The following is a 20,074-nucleotide window of genomic DNA, read 5'->3' as shown; positions in this document are numbered from 1 at the left end:
GTCTGTGTAAATCTAATATTTTCCGAGATAAAGCCTTTCAAAATGTATAATTTTTTCGATCATGTATTCGTAGGCTAAGTAAATGCAGTGAGTATACACTTTTGTCTCAGGCGATGCCGGTTGGCACAATTGTTTCTAAGATCAATCAAAGCTGATTTGGCCCGGTGGCCACAAGATCGTATTCGTACCGCCCCCCAAACATCATAAACAAGTCTGCAAAAAATCAGAACTACCGGATTTGACGCAAAAGAGCCAGGTTACAAAATTCGACAAAGTTACTGGATTAATACTGGACATAGCAGAGGAGAAAGAGAAATAAACAGCTGAGCAACTGAATAAAACATATCCTGGCAAAGTGACGTTTATCAAGTACAACGTCAGCGATGCGGACAGCATCTCTAAAAGTTTCAACCAAGTTGTAGACACTGTGAAACAGCTGAACGTGGTCATCAACAACGCTGGGATTATGAACGATTCGCCCGCTACCTGGAGAAAATCCTGTGATGTTAACTGCATGGCCATGGTATTGTACTTAATCAATACAAATTTCTCAGCCTTTTTGCAACCAAGTACCTTGAAGTTTGTCGAATTGGTTTCAGAATGACTTTCATTTGGATAACCGATCGAGTCAGTCGATATGTTGCAAGGTATTTCCACGTCTTTAATGTTTTCTGGTTTCTGAACAACATTTTTTTTGTCCCATCCAAATATAAGATAACTCCATTCCTTTTTTTTTGGTGCTTCGGGTCAAATTGATTCAAATAGTAAGTCGTAAACTATACCAAATAAGGTTGACGCTATAGTGCTATACCTTAAAAACAAATACTGAGGTGACAATAATGAAAATTACCATGTAATGTCAGCACTATTACTTTTTGTTGATCTGTTTCGTAATAGTGATAACCTTCCTGATAAGATTAAAACAAAACGATGCATAAAAGTTACACCTAAAGCGAGAATAGAGGCATTGGACGGTGCACCACACGAATCAAAATATGGCAGGACTAGGGGACATTACGGGAAAGACTTGTCTGATCACAGGAGGCGCCTCTGGTTTGGGAGCGTTATACGCTGAAGCTTTCCTGCGGGAAGGAGCTAAGGTATGTTTCCAAGATATCTAAGTTAATTTCAAACCTTAAAATATTATTAACTCAACATAGCAAGAATAACAGAATAAGCTATTAACACCCAAGACAAGTTTGGATGGAGCGTTTAATTAATGAAACTGAATTGGTAGAATATATTACGTAACCATTTGGCACGTTTCATTACAACTGTAGTGTAACCTACAACAGTTAAGCCATATATTGTGCTGTGATCAAGCATAAGACAACTTGTTCTCAGTTACCAATCAGGCGCTATTGATTGTCGAAATCTGTGACCTTAAACAACCGCCAAATTATAACCTTATCAATATCATATTTTTACATTTTGTTGATGATGATTTTTACAGCATGTAGCTATACTGGATATAGTAGAGGAGAAAGGGAAAGAAACAGCCGAGCAACTGAATAAAACATATCCTGGCAAAGTGACGTTTATCAAGTGTGACGTCGGCGATGAGTACAGCATCTCAAAAAGCTTCAACCAAGTTGTAGACACTGTGAAACAGTTAGACGTGGTGATCAACAACGCTGGTATTTTTAACGACTCTCCTACTATCTGGAGAAAATCCTGTGATGTCAACTGGGTATGGTATTGTAATCAATCCAAATTTGTCTACCTCTTTGAGATCAGGTACTTTGAAGGTCCAATTGGTTTCAAATGGGCCTTCGTTTGAATATCCGTGGGTTCACTTGATCTGTTTTACCGGTGGTTTCAAGTGTTTATCTTCATTTTCAGCAAGGTTTGGTGTCATTTTCGATGAGAGCAGTAAAGCACATGCGAAAAGATGAAGGCGGGGCAGGCGGGACCATCGTAAACATCGCGTCCGTAGCAGCTCTCCGCCCAACAGGATGCTTTCCTATTTACTGCGGATCTAAAGCTGCTGTGCTACATTTCAGTCAAAGTCTTTCGGTATGACAGCGGTATCAATTATTTTGTGCGCATTATTAATTTTGCTGTCTTTTTGAAGTGAAAACTTCTTTAGCGGCGCTGTGCACTTTTTGTGATGGGGAATAAATGTTAAACTCGCGACAGTTCACGTGACCGACAGATTCGACAGATTGAAAATTCGTAAGACGGACACGTGACCTGATCGAAAAACTGTTACAATGTCATTGAGTTTTCACTTCTGCCGACACTCCCGGAGTGCAACCCGTTGTTTTTTTAATGCAATATGGAATCGGTCGATACTTCGCAGCAATATTTATGGGGCTAGAAAAAATACAATCCCGACCACTTATTAAATGCCTATATGATTACAGCAAGCTCCATTTGAAGAAGAAACCGGTATACGAGTGTTAACAATATGCTTAGGACCAACGGACACGGCTATCATGAAAAACCTGGCTGAAAAGAGGTACGACAAAAAATTTGGCGATCTCCTTTTGAACCGCATAACCGAGGATTCGCTACAAAAGTAAGTAACAATATCTGTGATAATACGTAACAATAAACCAATGGTAAAGGTGGGATCAGACGGTTCATTTTTTGTTCATTTTCTAGTTTCATTATTCATCTTTCACTCAAAGTGACACGTCTGAACACAAAATGAACCAAAAATGAAAAATGAATTCATTAGTGAAAGAATCCAACAATGTTGGATATTTTCATTAGGCATCTTTCACTCGCACTCCGAATGAACATAAAATGAACAGTGTGAACACAAAAATGAACGTTCATTCGGATTTTGCATATTTTTCTCGCATCCTGTGGGTATACCACCTACTATCTAGCTAGACAAAGATAATGTAAAAGCAATAAAATGGTGTTCAAGTGGAACGAACAAAGACATGTATGGTATTTCTAGCTACTCTGTATAAATATCCCAGGATATCCAAAACAATCGCCAGTAGCAAGGTATCGCAGTACAATTTGGAGTTTTATTCGGTTAGGTATACTGTCTCTCATTAAAGTGTTTTCTTTCGCTATTAACGGACCTATTACTAATAATAGAAGTTCTACAAAATTACTTTTTTAAGTCATCCGCAAATGATTGCAATACGATTTCGGATCTTCATCGGCTAGTTCTCTCAGCAATGTATTCGAGGCTCCAAATAAATTTCTTCTTGCGATTCAAGGTCGCAGCCACTACCGACGACGCTTTCTTTGCATCTTGTTTGTTAAAATCTTTATTAAATGATCACAAATAATTAAACTTATACCAAGACGCACAACTTCATTCGACGCCATAGTGAAAGAAAAGAAAAAATGAATAATCTTTCCAGCAGCCGTGTGTGAACGTGAAATAAAAGGAAAATGAAACATTCACTCGAGTGAACATTCATCCGAGTGAACCGTCTGATCCCACCTTTACCACTCTCTCTTTCTATCTGCTTTTAGCTTGGAATAGAAGCGAAAGTTTACATTCTAATGGAATTTTAAAGAGACTTCTATTTGTATTACAGGTTACAAGCTTTCTTGAAACGGACACCTGATATTTGAAAGCCTATTAATTCCATTAATTTTTATTGACAACCTTGCTGTCTGATGAGATGACTGTAACAGTTTTGGGACAGTGTTAGCTCTAAGATAAAGCTTTTAACTAACATAATGAAAAATCTCATCTGACAAACTGAAATACATTGTTTAACAGAACTGAACCAGCTGTAGCGGCCTTTAACACCATGTTCAAACACGCGTCCAACGGCTCGGTGTGGCTGTCGGAGGACAATCAACCAGTCGAAGACATCACGCCGAAGATACAAACCTTTTATAAATCATTTGCTAAATAAATGTTATCTTTAAAATGAATCGGTGTAAACAAGTCATTTCTATCCTTTGTTTTTCTAACATTTCATTCGCATTTCGAGAACAGAACAGAATCTTCTTATCGTAATTGTAGATGTAGGTCTAAGCTACATACGCTATACACTCGGTGCTTTACCATAAAGGCATTGCCTTTGTTAAAAAATAAAGATGAAACTAAATTCAGTCCTTTAGTATATTCAAATAGTTAATCTTGGTTTGTAATTGATTTTATTAAATATGGCCATATTCAAAGTATTCACTCTTAACAATACGTCCGCAGTCATCAAACACTGTCAGCGCCTGTCACCATAATGCCCGCCTTTAGCATGGTATAATAATATACTCCGCCTGGTACTCTATTCCCGTCTTTTCTAGGTCACCTAACTGACACAAGCCTACGTCATCATGCGACAGCGCTATATGATAATATGCGATAGCGCTATATATAGCGGCCATGTTATTGTGACGTAGGCCTGTGTCACTCTGGGAATAGAAGACCATGTTTTATTAGACCATGGCCTTTAGCAACGAACTTGACGCCTAGTACCGGACCGGAAACCTGTGATCGGAACCTCGCCTGTGATTGGCTGGTTAGAACCGGGCTGTCAGTTTTGTCATTTATGTTGCTATACTCTGTATCTTTAGTTAAATAAAAGTAAACAAATAATTTGTAATTTTCGGGTAGTTATAACATTTATTGGTTAACCAACCAAATACAAAACCGCCTGGATCTGTCACCGAACGACCTGACTTTAACCTACATTATTTGATCGTGTAATGTTTTCAATTTTTCATCTACCCTCAAATGGCTCCTTAAGCTTTTTTTTATTTGTTTACTTTTATTTAAATACCTAAAGATACACCCCCTTATTCATAAACGCGCTACAATCAAACCTCAATTAGTTAATAATCGTTTGTCTTTATCTGTCATTTTGACTTATGTATTTGTAAGAAAGGGATAAAACATAATTTAACTAAATCAGGCCCGTAAAGTTTTATGAATAAGGGGGACAGACTATAGACTTAATAATTGTGACCAAAAGATTGTAAAATGTGAAAATATTATTTAAAAATGTTAATGTGCTGATTCTGTTTTGTAAAAATAATAAACATCCTGATAAGATTAAACAAAACGATACATACCTATAAAAGTTACGGCAAAAAAGATTAAAAAACATTGGACGGTGCAACACACGAGTCACAACATGGCAGGACTAGGGGACATTACGGGAAAGACTTGTCTGATCACAGGAGGCGCCTCAGGTTTGGGAGCGTTATACGCTGAAGTTTTTCTGCGGGAAGGAGCCAAGGTATTTTGAAAATACGAGTATATCTTTAGTTTCTTTTAAATCTTGTTTAAATTCGTAACTCAACAAATACTAGCACTAACTATTAACATCCAGGAATTGCAATGCATCAATGGAACGTTAAATTAATGTGATTGTAGAATATATAATGTTTCATCACAGTTAAGCCATATATTGAGCTGTTATCAAGCAAAAGAATACTTGTTCTCGGTTGTCAATCAGGCGCTACTGATACTAGAAATACATGACCTTAAAACAACCGACAAATTATCACCTCATCAAATGTTTACATTTTGTTAATCTAGCATGTAGCTATACTGGATATAGCAGAGGCGAAAGGGAAAGAAACAGCTGAACAACTGAATAAGACATATCCTGGCAAAGTAACGTTTATTAAGTGCGACGTCAGCGATGAGGACAGCATCTCAAAGTGTTTCAACCATGTTGTGGAAACTGTGAAACAGTTGGACGTGGTGATCAACAACGCTGGGATTTTAAACGACTCTCCCGCTCTTTGGAGAAAGTCCTGTGATGTTAACTGGGTACGACATAGCCAAACTCATTAATTAAAATTTCTAAAGTCATTAGTTGGAACCGTTGGTCTTTTGGTGTTCTACAAGAAAATAGTGGCAATATTTCACAAGTGAAATGTTTACGTCCTTTATACACATTTCAGCAAGGTCTGGTGTCGTTTTCAATGAGAGCAGTCAAGCACATGCGAAAAGATGAAGGCGGGGCAGGCGGGACCATCGTAAACATTGCGTCTATAGCAGCTCTCATCCCAGTAGGGTCCACCCCCATCTATAATGGGTCCAAATCTGCAGTTCTACACTTTAGTCAAAGTCTTTCGGTAAGTCAACAAAGTATGAATGATAAAGTATGATTTTTGCTGGGTGCGTTTGCATTAAAATATAAAGAAATTGAACTGTCAATGACATCCTGATGCCTTTCCTCTTGCGCTCCTCTCGCGCGTGCTCTGTGATCCTGTTACGTTATAAGCCATAATTTATCCGAATTGTATAAAAACCAGGAGTAGATGATAACGATAGACATGTGAGGTATGGTGATGATGTTCACACGTCTCGTTATTCCTAATAAATACCTTTCCTTGGGCTCTTTTCTTATGTGTATTTAATTTTGTTTCCAGCAAGCTCCCTTTGAAGAAACAACTGGAATACGAGTATTAACAATATGTTTCGGACCAACGGACACGGCTCTCATGACTGAGCTGACTGGAAGGGTGTATGACGAAAAAATAGGTGAAGGTTTTGTGGGCGTCATAGCCGAGATTACAATCCAAAAGTAAGTTGCTGAGTGATACTACACAAACAAAATATATCAACAAACCGGTCCTTAAGTAGTAAATATGCAATGGTTAATATGATGTTATTTAGCAATATGCAATGGTTAATATGATGTTATTTGGAATGAAAATGAAAAATCTCGTGACGAACTGATTTATAGCTGAAGTTCCCTTGCTGTTGAAGCAGTTTTAAAGGGGAAAAAACATAAAGTATATTAATAACGATGATTGATTGATTAAAAGTACATAAGCATTAAGGCCTGTGCACACCGGCTTGCGTGTGCGTGACGTGCACGTGCGCGTGCGCTAAAATGTTGGAGCCGCACACGCACACGTCACGCAAGCGGTGTGCCGTCTCTCACAAGGATCTGTATACTACAACGCCGCACGCGCCGGTGTGCACAGGCCTTTATCATCATGTCCAAGTCGCTTACATACTAGTTACCAAATTAAAAAACAGGCCAAGTGCGAGTCGGACTCGCGTTCCAAGGGTTCCGTACATTACCCAATTTTTATCAATGTATGTGAAACGCGAGTGAATTGCCATTAAAAAACCCGTAGGGGTCGGATCAAAACTAAGTAATTAGTCCGACTCACGCTTGACTGCATATTTCTAATAGGTTTTCCTGACATCTATAGGTAAAGAACTATTTTGTATATTTTTTTCAACATTTTAGACCCAGTAGTTTCGGAGATAAAGGGGGGGATGGTCATTTTTTGGCAATTTTCTTAAATAACTGCATGCAACTTTCTCATTAGTCTCATCCCCATAAGTGGCCTCCATGTTTTAAATTGATTTGTTTACGTAAGATGTCCGTCTTTGGGTCACGAATTTACATATGTGTACCAAATTTCAACTTGGTACCAAATTTCAAATGGGCTGTGACAGACGGACAGACAGACAGACAGACGCAGGAGTGATCCTATAAGGGTTCCGTTTTTTCCTTTTTAGGTACGGAACCCTAAAAATATCAATGATTTCCTCCTAAACTTAAAAATGTTAAAATGTCACCCGGGCAGGACAGTTTTGTATTAAGTAAACTTAATGTTTGATTATTTATTGTGTTTCACAGAACTGAATCAGCTGTAGCAGCCTTCATTGCAATGTTCAAAAACGGGCCCAATGGCTCTGTGTGGTTGTCGGAGAAGAATCGACCAATCCAAGACATTACACCTAAGTTACAAGCCTTTTACAACTCATTTACTAATTAAATCATACCTTTGCTTTGTTTCATTATACTATAATATGAACAAGTTAATCATCCATTGGTGTATATATCTTTAGACCCAAAGCATTCCTAATCTATGTATTAAATGAGATTTCGTTAACCGTGTTCAAATTACGAGAGTGCAGTGAGTAGAGTAGGATGTAATTAAGTTACAAGACATAGGTAGGTAATCGTAACAAAATAAAAGGTTTAACGCTGAAAGATACGAGGCAGATACTAGGTGGGTGATCCAATCACGTCAATAGCGTGTAAGTACATACCAACATACCTAAGATTGGGATAAGTATTAAGCAAATATAAGAGAACATACAAAGTTGCGTTATTAATTATTGCTGTAGTTGACGTCGCTTAAGTAGGTAATCATTTACTAGAAGATTACCTTAAGAGCGCTATTACATTTCGGCGTTGAGCGAGTTTAGGTATTTTACGCGCTGCGGCAGGCCGTGCGAGCTCAGTATGCCGATCCCTTCTACCACACTCGCACTACAATGATGGATTAAACATTCTTGATCCTTCGCGAAGCATATTGAAATCAACCATAACAACACTAACTGTGCTTAACTTTTAAAGTCCTAAAACTGTTATTTGGTAAGTACGAAAATACTAAATGCAGTGCAAATGTAAGTGTGTGCAGTGTTCATAAATTAATTTTTCATCTATTTTTGACGATTTTTGACCCCCCCACCCCTCAAATCATCCAAAAATCATGCTTCGGATGACTCTGTTTCCTCCTACGTCATACTACCATCATCCGATGTCCAGACCCCCCCCCCCCACCCCTCCTTCCATTTGAAACGACGTAATTTATGAATAGCCCCATACTCGTACTTATGAAGGTATAAGTATTACTCGAAATAAATTATAGGTACTCGCTTATTTACATGTTTCGTCATAGCATTTGGTACCTATAGGTTGTAAAGTTTGTATCAACGAGGGTTTAAAAACGAACTAGTATTGAGCATCTGATGATAATGATGATGATTAAGGTGGTCACGGATACCAATCAACCATGTAGTAACATGATTAGGCTCGTTTGATTCGTCTCAACAAGATCTTTGATACTGAAGATACACAGGGTCTGATGATGGAGCTGGAAGGTGGCCACGGGTACCAGTCTATCATGTAACTAAACAACTTCGTGTTTGGGCTCGTTTGATTCGTCTCAACAAGATCTTTGACACAAGACAGTACTCAGGGTCTGATGATGAAGATCTTGTTGAGATGAATAAAACGAGCCTAAACACGAAGTGGTTTAGTTGCATGGTTGATTGGTACCGGTGACCACCTTCCGGCTCCATCATCAGACCCTGAGTACTATCTTGTGTCAAAGATCTTGTTGAGACGAATCAAACGAGCCCAAACACGAAGTGGTTTAGTTGCATGGTTGATTGGTACCGGTGACCACCTTCCGGCTCCATCATCAGACCATGAGTACTATCTTGTGTCAAAGATCTTGTTGAGATGAATAAAACGAGCCTAAACACGAAGTGGTTTAGTTGCATGGTTGTTTGGTACCGGTGACCACCTTCCGGCTCCATCATCAGACCCTGAGTACTATCTTGAGTCAAAATTAATACATATAGAATGTCAGGTCGTTTCAAATATTTTTAATCCTGTCCGGTAGTTTATTAAACTGTACCATTATAAATTATAATACTATAAAAACAGTGCTAGGATCAAAGTCTCTCGTTGCGGTTTACACGCACACAGTATAGCGTTTTACACGGCGCCCGCCGCACACAATGATAAAAAATCTCGTTGTCGCCGTTGAAAATGTGCGGAGCCGACCGACACACGTCCTGCCTCTACAAGCTCTGCCGCGGCACTGAGCTGGCGCAGCGCGCGTCATCGGTAATATAGAGTAGTTTTCAAAAAATTGCCAAAAAATTATAGTAGAATTTCATAAACACTAATGTATACCAACAGTATAAGCAAACGTTGCAGATTGCTTGAGTATGAAAATGACTTCGATATTAAGTAGATTTTCGTAGGAATTGACACTTGTTTCGGAGAGAAAATTGAGTTCGTTTTACTTTGATTTTCTCTTTCTCAAAGGTGTGTAGGAAAAATATCGTTTGATATGCCTAAAGTACAGGGTATTAGTAATACAAAATAGCCAGGTTTAGCAGAGTAAACTTCACAACATTTCCAAATAAGAGCTTGCCATTCAGTGCTTCACGGGGTTTTTCGGATACGACCAACAAAAAAAAAATCATTACTAATTTAATAAGTCCTTTTTCTAATATTTACAACGATATTTAAAAAGATAAGAAGACGCTTTTACTGGAACAAGTACTCATTGTTTCTAATAATGAGCACAAAGTCCTGAATTTCGTCGACTAGTATCATCAATTTTGCGTTAATTCGACTTTTCTTGTAAGAGCGCTCTTAAAGAATAATGTCGTTTATAAGTTTTATAACATAACAGATAAAATTCCAATAACAGAAATCAGGCTAGATAACGCGATAAAGTGTCATTCTATAGAACTTTCTAACTATGTAAACAAACCGCCATATCGAAACTGTCACTGAATGATGAATTCAGTATGGCGGTTTGTTTAATACATAGTTAGCAAGTTCCATAAAATGACACTTTACAAATAAAATTCCCGTCAATAGAGTAATTACTTATGCAGAAACAAAACAACTAGACTGCTAGACTATATAGTAGTGTCCGACCGAAACATGTGTTTTTGCCGAAACCGAAACCGAATGTTCGGCTTCGGCTCTAGTTTCGGCCGAAACCGAACCTTCTGTAGACTTGTTAAAATCGTTTAAAAAATGTCATAAAACCGCTTTTACACACATACGAGTATTATGGAGCTGTCAACACCCAATGTCCTTGAAATTGATGTTACTTAAGCAGTTTTTTAAGAAAATTACTAGAGTTAGACCAAGATAATTCTGCAACGATTTTGATAACACACGCAGTGCAAGTGTTATTTTAAACGTCAAAACTTCTATGAAATTATGACGTATAAATAACATTTGCACTAGTTGCACTGCGTATGCTATCAAAATAATTGCAGAATTTTCTTAGTCTAACTCTATTCATTCACCAGTCAAGCTAACATGTAGATACAGGGTCAACCAAAAACGCGAGCGCAGCGAGCGCGAATTTTTTTGTTAAAATATCGCAAGGCCGGGTACCGATCTTCACCTGGGCCTAAAAGTCCGAAGTGCCCCAGTGAGGCGAACTTTCATGCGAAGTCAAAGCCGTGCTTCAGGCTTCAGGATGAGTAGTTGAGCACAAACTCCAACCAATGTCCATTGTATTAAAAAGCGAGATATTTCCTTGAGCGCTGGTGGCCTAGCGGTAAGAGCGTGCGACTTTCAATCCGAAGGTCGCAGGTATAAACCCCGGCTCGTACCAATGAGCTTTTTCGGAACTTATAGTGTTAAAGGTAAAACAGCAATCATCATCAAATAAAGGATTTAATACAATAAAACAGACATAACTTGGGAAGCTTGACCTACGACGCCGCCATTGCGGCGATGCTCATCTGTCAGTCCTTGCCGCGATGTAGTGAGGTGACCATTTCTAATACCGATTGTTAGGCTTCACACGCGAAAGATCATTATCGGTTATCAGTTCGGCCTCCTGATGAAAAAACACCTTCGCCCCCGAAGGTCAGCAATCAGCACCACAGAACTCTTGTCCTCGTACTCCTTGCACCGAGGGATTCGTGACGTAGGTAGCCAGTTGTGCTCAACGACTTCGCTGGACGCGATGTTAACTGTGCTAAAAATAAGAAAACAAAACCAACCGACTTGGTCAGTGCCACAATTCATCTTCCGATGTTTTAGGCTCTTTAGGCTACATCAAAATGTATTTTCTTGGTGTCATATTCGTAATGCCATTTTATGCATCAAAATTGTCAGATCATTGCGACTATTACGAGCTGGTAAATCAATCTTAATCGTCAGCTCTCAAGTAATAGTTCCGTTATGGTTCAAAACCAGGTTTATATTGTAAATTTCCAGTTTTTCTTAAATAAATATCATGTTCTCCAATCGTCAGTTCTTTAAGCAGATATAATAATATTATAATATCGTCAATTGTCATTTTATTACAAAAACTTCACCGATTACTCCTTCCTTCCTTCCTTCTTCAAGGTTCACCGATTAGTCCGACATTCGTAGTCCGATTTGAGTAAGTAATTCTTTTTTTTTTTTTTTTGTTTGAAAGGAGTTGGAGGAACCTCCAAGTTGGTCCCATATTAATTTGGTTCTTGTCAACTAGCTCTTTAAGCCTCATCATAATTATCATCTTCCGAACTCACTATTTTAACTTCGCTGATCTGTAGATACTATATAAGTTCGCTAAATCAATTCTTAAACTGGTCTTGCAAAGGTGATCATATTCTTGAGCTCGCTAAGCGTACATATAATTTACGTATTAATTAATTACTAAATTCTTTTGCAAGTAATACTCGCTAAGTACCAGGCATGGGGTTCTCAACAAATTCAAAAATACTCGCTCAGTCACTTTCACGATCTAATAAAGTACTATCTCATTTGGATGAGCTCTTTCAGGCGAATATGTGCGCTCATTAAGCGTTGGTTCAGCTGTGTAAGACACTTTCAGGCGATAATGTGAGCCCTTGAGGCGATCATGTATGTAAGCCACTCAGGGGATCATGTATGTGAGCCCCTCAGGCGATAATGTATGTGAGCCCCTCAGGCGATAATGTATGTGAGCCCCTCAGGCGATAATGTATGTGAGCCCCTCAGGCGATAATGTATGTGAGCCCCTCAGGCGATCATGTATGTGAGCCCCTCAGGCGATAATGTATGTGAGCCCCTCAGGCGATCATGTATGTGAGCCCCTCAGGCGATCATGTATGTGAGCCCCTCAGGCGATCATGTATGTGAGCCCCTCAGGCGATAATGTATGTGAGCCCCTCAGGCGATAATGTATGTGAGACCCTCAGGCGATAATGTATGTGAGCCCCTCAGGCGATCATGTATGTGAGCCCCTCAGGCGATCATGTATGTGAGCCCCTCAGGCGATCATGTATGTGAGCCCCTCAGGCGTTCATGTATCAAGCCGCAAAGGCTATCAACAATCAAGCCACTAAGGCTGTCTAGTACCAGGCCCCGAAGGCAAATCATGTATGTGAGCCCTTCAGGCGATCATGTTTGTGAGCCCTTCAGGCGATCCTGTATGTGAGCCCTTCAGGCGATCATGTATCAAACCACAAAGGCTATCAACAACCAAGCCACATAGGTTGTCCAGTACCAGGCCCCGAAGGGAAATCATGTATGTGAGCCCTTCAGGCGATCATGTATGTGAGCCCTTCAGGCGATCCTGTATGTGAGCCCTTCAGGCGATCATGTATCAAGCCGCAAAGGCTCTCGACAACCACGTAAAGCCTTAATGTATCTTGTGAGCCCTTGAGGCAACCATGTACTTAGGTACATCTTTAACGTACTCTTGTGAAACCTTGAGGCAACCATGCACCTACATCTTTAACGTACCTTGTGAAACCTTGAGGCAACCATGTACCTACATCTTTAACGTACCTTGTGAAACCTTGAGGCAACCATGTACCTACATCTTTAACGTACCTTGTGAAACCTTGAGGCAACCATGTACCTACATCTTTAACGTACCTTGTGAGCCCTTGAGGCAACCATGTAAACATTTCTGTGAGCCCTTGAGGCAACCAAACTTGGCGGACATAACTTTTCTTTTTCACCACCATGTAAGGCGACTTTACGCTTACATGGATTCATTTCTTTTATCACGGGCAAATACCCTTATTTGTGACAGCATAACAAGTTTGGCAACAATAACAATTTTGTACCTAAGTGTAATAGCCCTGTCGGCGTTATCACCACACGACAACCAACTAGAGACCTAGAGAATCATTGTCACGCCAAATATTTCTTTTTTTTGTTTTCATAATTTATCTACTCTGATGATAATTACATTAACATGCATACCTCAAACATAAGGTATGTTGCCTTCAGAAACGATTTTCATGTTTCTCTCATCAATTTGACCTTTGTCAACACTAAATAATATAGTAAAGTGTGTGATGTAAAGATATTACCAAGTAGCAAGTATATGAACAAGTAATTTAAAACATTGTTACCTCTAGGCATAAACCTGTTAAATAGGTACATAACTAATGTTTACCAATTTAACTTACAAAATGTTGTCTAGAATAATAGGTCGCTCAACAAGACCACTTATTTTCTTCTTCTATCTGAGGTAGCTTTGAATGCTAGAATGATCTGCGTAAGGGGTATGTGTCACCAGCCAACAGTAGGTATGCCTACACACAGTAGTTCAGTCACACAGCATACTATTCAAATATTATTTGTTTTGTTACTAGATGGTTTTTTAAATGTACCTATTATAGTACCCATCCATATCAATCACTTGATATTATAATGACATTGAAAAATTGCAAACAGACAAGATATAAAGAGACATTTTATAAGACATGCCCATTATCAGTAAAGTAGGCATAGGCAGTATAATTCATTTGCATGAAAACATTCAGAAACTTACTTCAAGTAGGTACTTGGTGAAACATGTGTTAATGATATTGACCATTACTGTAAATTTGTAAAGCCTCATTCAATTGGATAACCTTAGTAATAATACCTGCAGTCACTTCTCATTGCAGACTCTTCTTTCATTGCAACCCATTTCAGCTGCAGTTCAGTGAGGAAGAGGACTCACTTCAAGCAGCCGCACCGCCACGAGCCGCATTATCCATTCTAGGAGTCATATTGACTTTGTAATAACACATGTCATGATAATACAACATTTAACAACAAATTGAACATGTGTGACTTATTGAATATTATCACTTCACACTGTTAATTTATCAATAATTTACCTTAGGTAATTAAGAAATAACATTATAAAATTAATTGTTTCAATATGAAGCCATACACACACACAAATAACATATTAATAATTTTAATTGTTCTTGGAAGTACCCACATGGAGCACACCATCAATAGACTTCAATTCCTACCGGCCTAATTTTAGCCAGTTAATACTTTTACTACCGGTCAACCAGTTTGCCCACTACCATATGAACAAGCCGCCTCTGTGAGATAGATATCTCATATTTAACAATATTGGCAAGCTCTACATAACTAATTAGAATTTAGTTTTCAGCCCTCTTAACATGACACAAATTTCATTCAATAACAAAACATTATTACCTACAATTCAATTCACACTTACAGGTTTGCATATACTATAACCATACCAGTTGTCTCCACTCAATTTGTTACTTCATCTCACCGCTGTTCTCACTGCCTCCTGCAGTGCATGTGCAAATTCAACGTACATGCTATTTCAATTCTTGGGGTTGCAATCCACCTGAACTTGTATGGAATTATCCACAAAGCACCGGCCTAGTAAGCATGCTAATCTGCACTATTTCATCTGGGAACATGTCAACAAATATCCATTAGTCAGTGTCAGTACTGTTACACTACACTCATTTTGTTCATTTAGTACATCTAGGTGTACATTTAAACAACATATTTTACCACAACAAAGTCTCCAATTCGCTTTTGAACATGCAAAGTATGTGCAGTAGCTTGTGTTAAAGTTGAATTATTAGTAAGTATATTTTACCACACAAGACCATACTAGTTTCATTCATAACCAATAGTTGATTACATAATACACAAACACATAAGAACCATACACAGTAATTCATCTCCATGTACTCACTTTGCAAAGATTAGGCAATTTGCAGCCACCAACATAATGTTTGACATGACTAGGTCTATAAGCATTTTATTGTGGAGGACTGTACACACAAAACAGTCAAGTACTTACAGCAATACTTTCACCCGATCATCAGTAGACCTTATGTTGTTGGAATAAAGTTTACAAACTGCAAGTTAATAGTGTGTATATGAAATTGTCTGTGACATTTTAAATTCTTGCCTCATTTAGCTAAATGTAACTCAATTCATTAATAATCAACTCTAGTCACCTCTATAAATTTCTAAAGCTATACAGCTAGTTACACAGTGACAATTCATTTCATATAGGTAGTCCAGATAATCATCTTTTGATTTACATGCCCAGCAACAATCTAAGAGTTGCATTTATCTTACCGTAATCTAATATAGCAGATAATATAATACCACTGCATTTTATGATAAAACATAACCCAACAATTTATTCAGTACTTATTGCATTAACACAAGTCATATATTATTTATTATTAAGCCACACAAATATGTTGTGACATTGCACTAGATTTCATGTGCCTAAATTTTACCACAGTGAGTGCACAAGCTTGGATGAATCCAATAAAGATCTTTGTTTCTATTTTCTGCATAGTGCATAGGTGCTATAAAATATCTAACACACTAGCCACTTCAATGTTCTTCATAACTGGGTTGTAAGTAAAGAACCATGACAATGATTAAATCAATTACTTCAGATACCTACTACTATTTTTTTTTTTTCACTTTTGAAATAAAGGTGGTTGAATAAATGTCTTGTTTACTCAACCAGTAAACCGGCCAACTTATTTAGTCACAAGTTTTATAAGCGCTATGGAAATTACTGTATTCTGATCAATTTGAGGCCAATTAGATGATATTGATTGATGATATAATTGTAACAAATAGCCTTGTTGGGTTGTCATTTCTGTATAATAATTCTATGATTACTGAACTCTGCAGTAGCCAAGAGTGACCAATATTTATTTGGCATGAGTAAGTAAGTATAATATTTCATACTTGCCAATTATAGTAATGATTTTAACTTTTTGAAATGATTACATACTTTCTCATACTATGTGGATATGTCAACTTGTGATTTTACCTTAGATTTCTGATAAAATTAAATATTTATCACACCAAAGTTCACTTACAAAACTATTCACAAAAACTACTACAAAGTTACACCATTGTAAGTCACACGACTGTAATATTTTTCCCAACAAATTGGAACGATAACTCATAGCTTACCATACATTGTAATCCAATTTAACATGGATTATCTGATCACAAACTTGACCATAACTCAAGGTCACGTACACAATCTTGATGACGTGTAAACTGATTAACAGCTTTTTAGTATAATCGTAAAGCCTTATTACGGCTACAGAAACTATTTATGTCTGTTATTCAATGATGATTGATGCGAATTCAATTAAATAATTATGATAAAATAATGCAGACCGGCATTGTTTCCATGGCAACCATTGTGTGGTAGAACTACATCATTTAACAAAGTAAAATGTATTGTGGACGGAAATTACTTATCGCACTTCTGAACTGTTAAAGGTAAAACAGCAATCATCATCAAATAAAGGATTTAATACAATAAAACAGACATAACTTGGGAAGCTTGACCTACGACGCCGCCATTGCGGCGATGCTCATCTGTCAGTCCTTGCCGCGATGTAGTGAGGTGACCATTTCTAATACCGATTGTTAGGCTTCACACGCGAAAGATCATTATCGGTTATCAATAGGTATACGAAATATCATTTGATATTTACTATTTGCTTTCCGGTGAAGGAAAAACATCGTGAGGAAGCCGGACTAGTCCCGATAAGGCCTAGTTTACTCTCTGGGTTCGAAGGTCAGTCTGATGGCAGTGGCTTTCGTAAAAACTAGTGCCTGCGCCAATTCTTGGGATTAGTTGTCAATTGGACCCCAGCCTCCCATGAGCCGTGGCAAAAATTCCGGGATTACGCGAGTAAGATGATGAGTTTTCTTATTATTCCTTTGCCCAGGCCCAGTAACATGCGACAGTGCTATCTCATTGACTCCGATACAATGAGACAGTGTGCGCGTTATAGGTATTAACAGCCTCTTAAGACTGCGTCTAGTGGCGCCCTCATTAGTGGAATTGTGTTTTGATAATAAACCAATTAATTACTGTACCTATACATGAATCAGTATATGTAGGTACATATTAATATTGTTGTCCTACTTATTCCCCAACTTTTGGTCTTTGTCACATAGTTAAGTTTCATAGTACGAAGTACCATTTCGTAAGTTTCGGCCCGGCCGAAAGGTTCGGCCGTTTTTTGGCCGAAACCGAAACTACAGCCGAAACATGATTTTTTGGCCGAAACTGGCCGAAACCGAAACCGAACCTTCGGTCGGACACTACTATATAGGCGACATAAAGATAGAAACATATTTGATTACCGGAGATGCTTCCGGTTTAGCTTTCCTAAGCAAAGAAACCAAGTTTTGGTTGGAAACTAAACTATGAGACGAAATTAATGAGAGCTGAAGTACAACAAATTAACAGACATTATACATCCAGGATATCCATGTGGATGACATCAACTGTGGTTCCAAAAAAGCAGTGTTAGGTAAGTATACAATCAGTCTTGATACTCTTGATGTTAAATAAATTATTGATTGCTGCAAAGGGTGCGTTTCACTGAGTTTTCATATGATATGAAGATATCTAATCGAAAGTTTACTTTACGGATACAAATACAATTAGGCACGAAAACGTGTTATCAAACGGCTGCTATTTAACTGATCACCAGATTTAGTAAAGTTTAATACCAAAAAAATCTATTTTACCACCCTAAAATAATGAATGATCACCAAAATTATAACACCATTTTAATGTGAAATGATTACCAATTTTATTACATTTTTCTATCCTTTTAAAGGAAATGACACCAAACTAATCATTATTATCCCAAAAATAGAAAATGATTACCAAATTTCAAACCCCATTTTAATGTGAAATGATAACCAAATTTTTACATCTTGCTATCCTATTAAAGAAAATGACTCCAAAATAATCATTGTAAACCCAAAAATAGTAAATGACCACCAAAATTGAAACCACATTTTAATTAAAAATGTGCAAATATTTAATATAATTATCGTTATCCTATTAAATTAATTAATCCACTTTGTCACCTTTTTCTAGTAGCATTTTATTTCTGTAACAGTCGCAGTTCTAACCTAACCTAACCCACTTTTCTAGTAGCATTTCGTTTCTGTAAGGGTCGCAGTTCAAACCTAACCTAACCTAACCCACTTTTCTAGTAGCATTTCTTTTCTGCAAGGTTCGCAGTTCAAACCTAACCTAACCCACTTTTCTAGTAGCATTTCGTTTCTGTATGGGTCGCAGTTCAAACCTATCCTAACCCACTATTCTAGTAGCATTTTTTTCTGTAAGGGTCGCAGTTCAAACCTAACCTAACCCACTTTTCTAGTAGCATTTCTTTTCTGTAAGGGTCGCAGTTCAAACCTAACCTAACCCACTTTTCTAGTAGCATTTCTTTTCTGCAAGGGTCGCAGTTCAAACCTAACCTAACCCACTTTTCTAGTAGCATTTCTTTTCTGTAAGGGTCGCAGTTCAAACCTAACCTATCCCACTTTTCTCGTAGCATTTCTTTTCTGTAAGGGTCGCAGTTCAAACCTAACCTAACCCACTTTTCTAGTAGCATTTCTTTTCTGTAAGGGTAGCAGTTCAAACCGAACCTAACCCATTTTTCTAGTAGCATTTGGTTCCTGTAAGGGTCGCAGTTCAAACCTAACCTAACCCACTTTTCTGATAGCAGTTTGGTTCTGTATGGGGCGCAGTTCAAACCTAACCTAACCCACTTTTTTAGTAGCATTTCGTTTCTAGAAGAATGATTATTTTGGAGTCATTTGCTTTAATAGGATAGCAAACCTAACGCACTTTTCTAGTAGCATTTCGTTTCTGTATGGGTCGCAGTTCAAACCTAACGTAACCCACTTTTCTAGTAGCATTTCGTATCTGTATGGGTAGCAGTTGAAACTTAACCTAGCCCACTTTTTAGTAGCGTTTCGGTTCTGTGAGGATCGCAGTTCTAACCTAACCCACTTTTATAGTAGCATTTCGTTTCTGAAGAGGTCGCAGTTCAAACCTAACCTAACCTACTTTTCTAGTACCATTTCGTTTCTGTAAGGGTCGCAGTGCTAACCTAACGCACTTAACTGATATCAGTTTGACTTACTTTTCTAGTAGCATAACGAAATGCTACTAGAAAAGTAGATTAGGTAAGGTAGGTATGCGGTGCGGGGTACGGGGGGTTGAGCGGGAGGGGCTAGTAATTTTGGCATCAGTTTACATTATTTGGTAATATGGATACATTTTTTGGTAATCATAGTGGTTTATTTTGGTGAAAATATCGCATTAATTTGGTCTTCAAGATTTGGTGATCATTAAATGATTTTTGGTGATCATTCAATATATTTGGTATTTCAATACAATTTGAAGTGCAGTCGTAATTAAAATGGTGGTACTTTTGTATTTTTAGGCCTTATTTTTTTGGTGTTCAGTAATTTTTTTTGGTAAGCATGATTTTTTTATTTAGGGTACCAAAGTATTTTTTGGTGGTCATTATATTTGTAGCCTTATCAAACTTCGCACT

General features: G+C 37.9%; 2 protein-coding genes and 1 long non-coding RNA gene across 5 annotated transcripts in view; 2 read left to right on the top strand and 1 right to left on the bottom strand.

Moving 5' to 3' along the window:
* The window catches only part of LOC134797578 (uncharacterized), a 407,161-nt gene that overhangs the window by 328,278 nt on the left and 58,809 nt on the right, over positions 1-20,074 (top strand). The window lies entirely within an intron of this gene.
* Positions 1-20,074, bottom strand: part of LOC134797523 (actin-binding protein WASF3) — a 39,653-nt gene that overhangs the window by 12,742 nt on the left and 6,837 nt on the right. The window lies entirely within an intron of this gene.
* On the top strand, positions 52-7,693 carry LOC134797490 (15-hydroxyprostaglandin dehydrogenase [NAD(+)]-like). Of its 3 annotated transcripts, none has more exons than XM_063769730.1 (5): positions 52-1,100; positions 1,454-1,690; positions 1,843-2,016; positions 2,367-2,521; positions 3,698-3,868. In XM_063769730.1, the coding sequence occupies exons 1-5, from the start codon at positions 996-998 to the stop codon at positions 3,834-3,836; spliced, it is 810 nt and encodes a 269-aa protein (XP_063625800.1). In that variant the 5' UTR covers positions 52-995; the 3' UTR covers positions 3,837-3,868. The 3 variants fall into 3 exon arrangements, with proteins under 3 accessions (XP_063625800.1, XP_063625799.1, XP_063625798.1); XM_063769729.1 differs by lacking the exons at positions 1,454-1,690; positions 1,843-2,016; positions 2,367-2,521; positions 3,698-3,868 and adding exons at positions 5,465-5,701; positions 5,836-6,009; positions 6,307-6,461; positions 7,536-7,693 and having other exon boundaries at positions 75-1,100; XM_063769728.1 differs by lacking the exons at positions 52-1,100; positions 1,454-1,690; positions 1,843-2,016; positions 2,367-2,521; positions 3,698-3,868 and adding exons at positions 5,043-5,162; positions 5,465-5,701; positions 5,836-6,009; positions 6,307-6,461; positions 7,536-7,693.

The sequence above is a fragment of the Cydia splendana genome, chromosome 15 (assembly GCF_910591565.1).
Source record: "Cydia splendana chromosome 15, ilCydSple1.2, whole genome shotgun sequence".
Classification (NCBI taxonomy): domain Eukaryota; kingdom Metazoa; phylum Arthropoda; class Insecta; order Lepidoptera; family Tortricidae; genus Cydia; species Cydia splendana.
This window is presented reverse-complemented; position numbering and strand designations above follow the sequence as displayed.

Coding starts and splice junctions, on each gene's coding strand:
- LOC134797490 (XM_063769729.1), top strand. CDS start 996: ATGGCAGGACTAGGGGACATTACGGGAAAGACTTGTCTGATCACAGGA. Junction 1,101..5,464: donor TCCTGCGGGAAGGAGCTAAG/GTATGTTTCCAA, acceptor TTGTTAATCTAG/CATGTAGCTATACTGGATAT. Junction 6,462..7,535: donor GCCGAGATTACAATCCAAAA/GTAAGTTGCTGA, acceptor TGTGTTTCACAG/AACTGAATCAGCTGTAGCAG.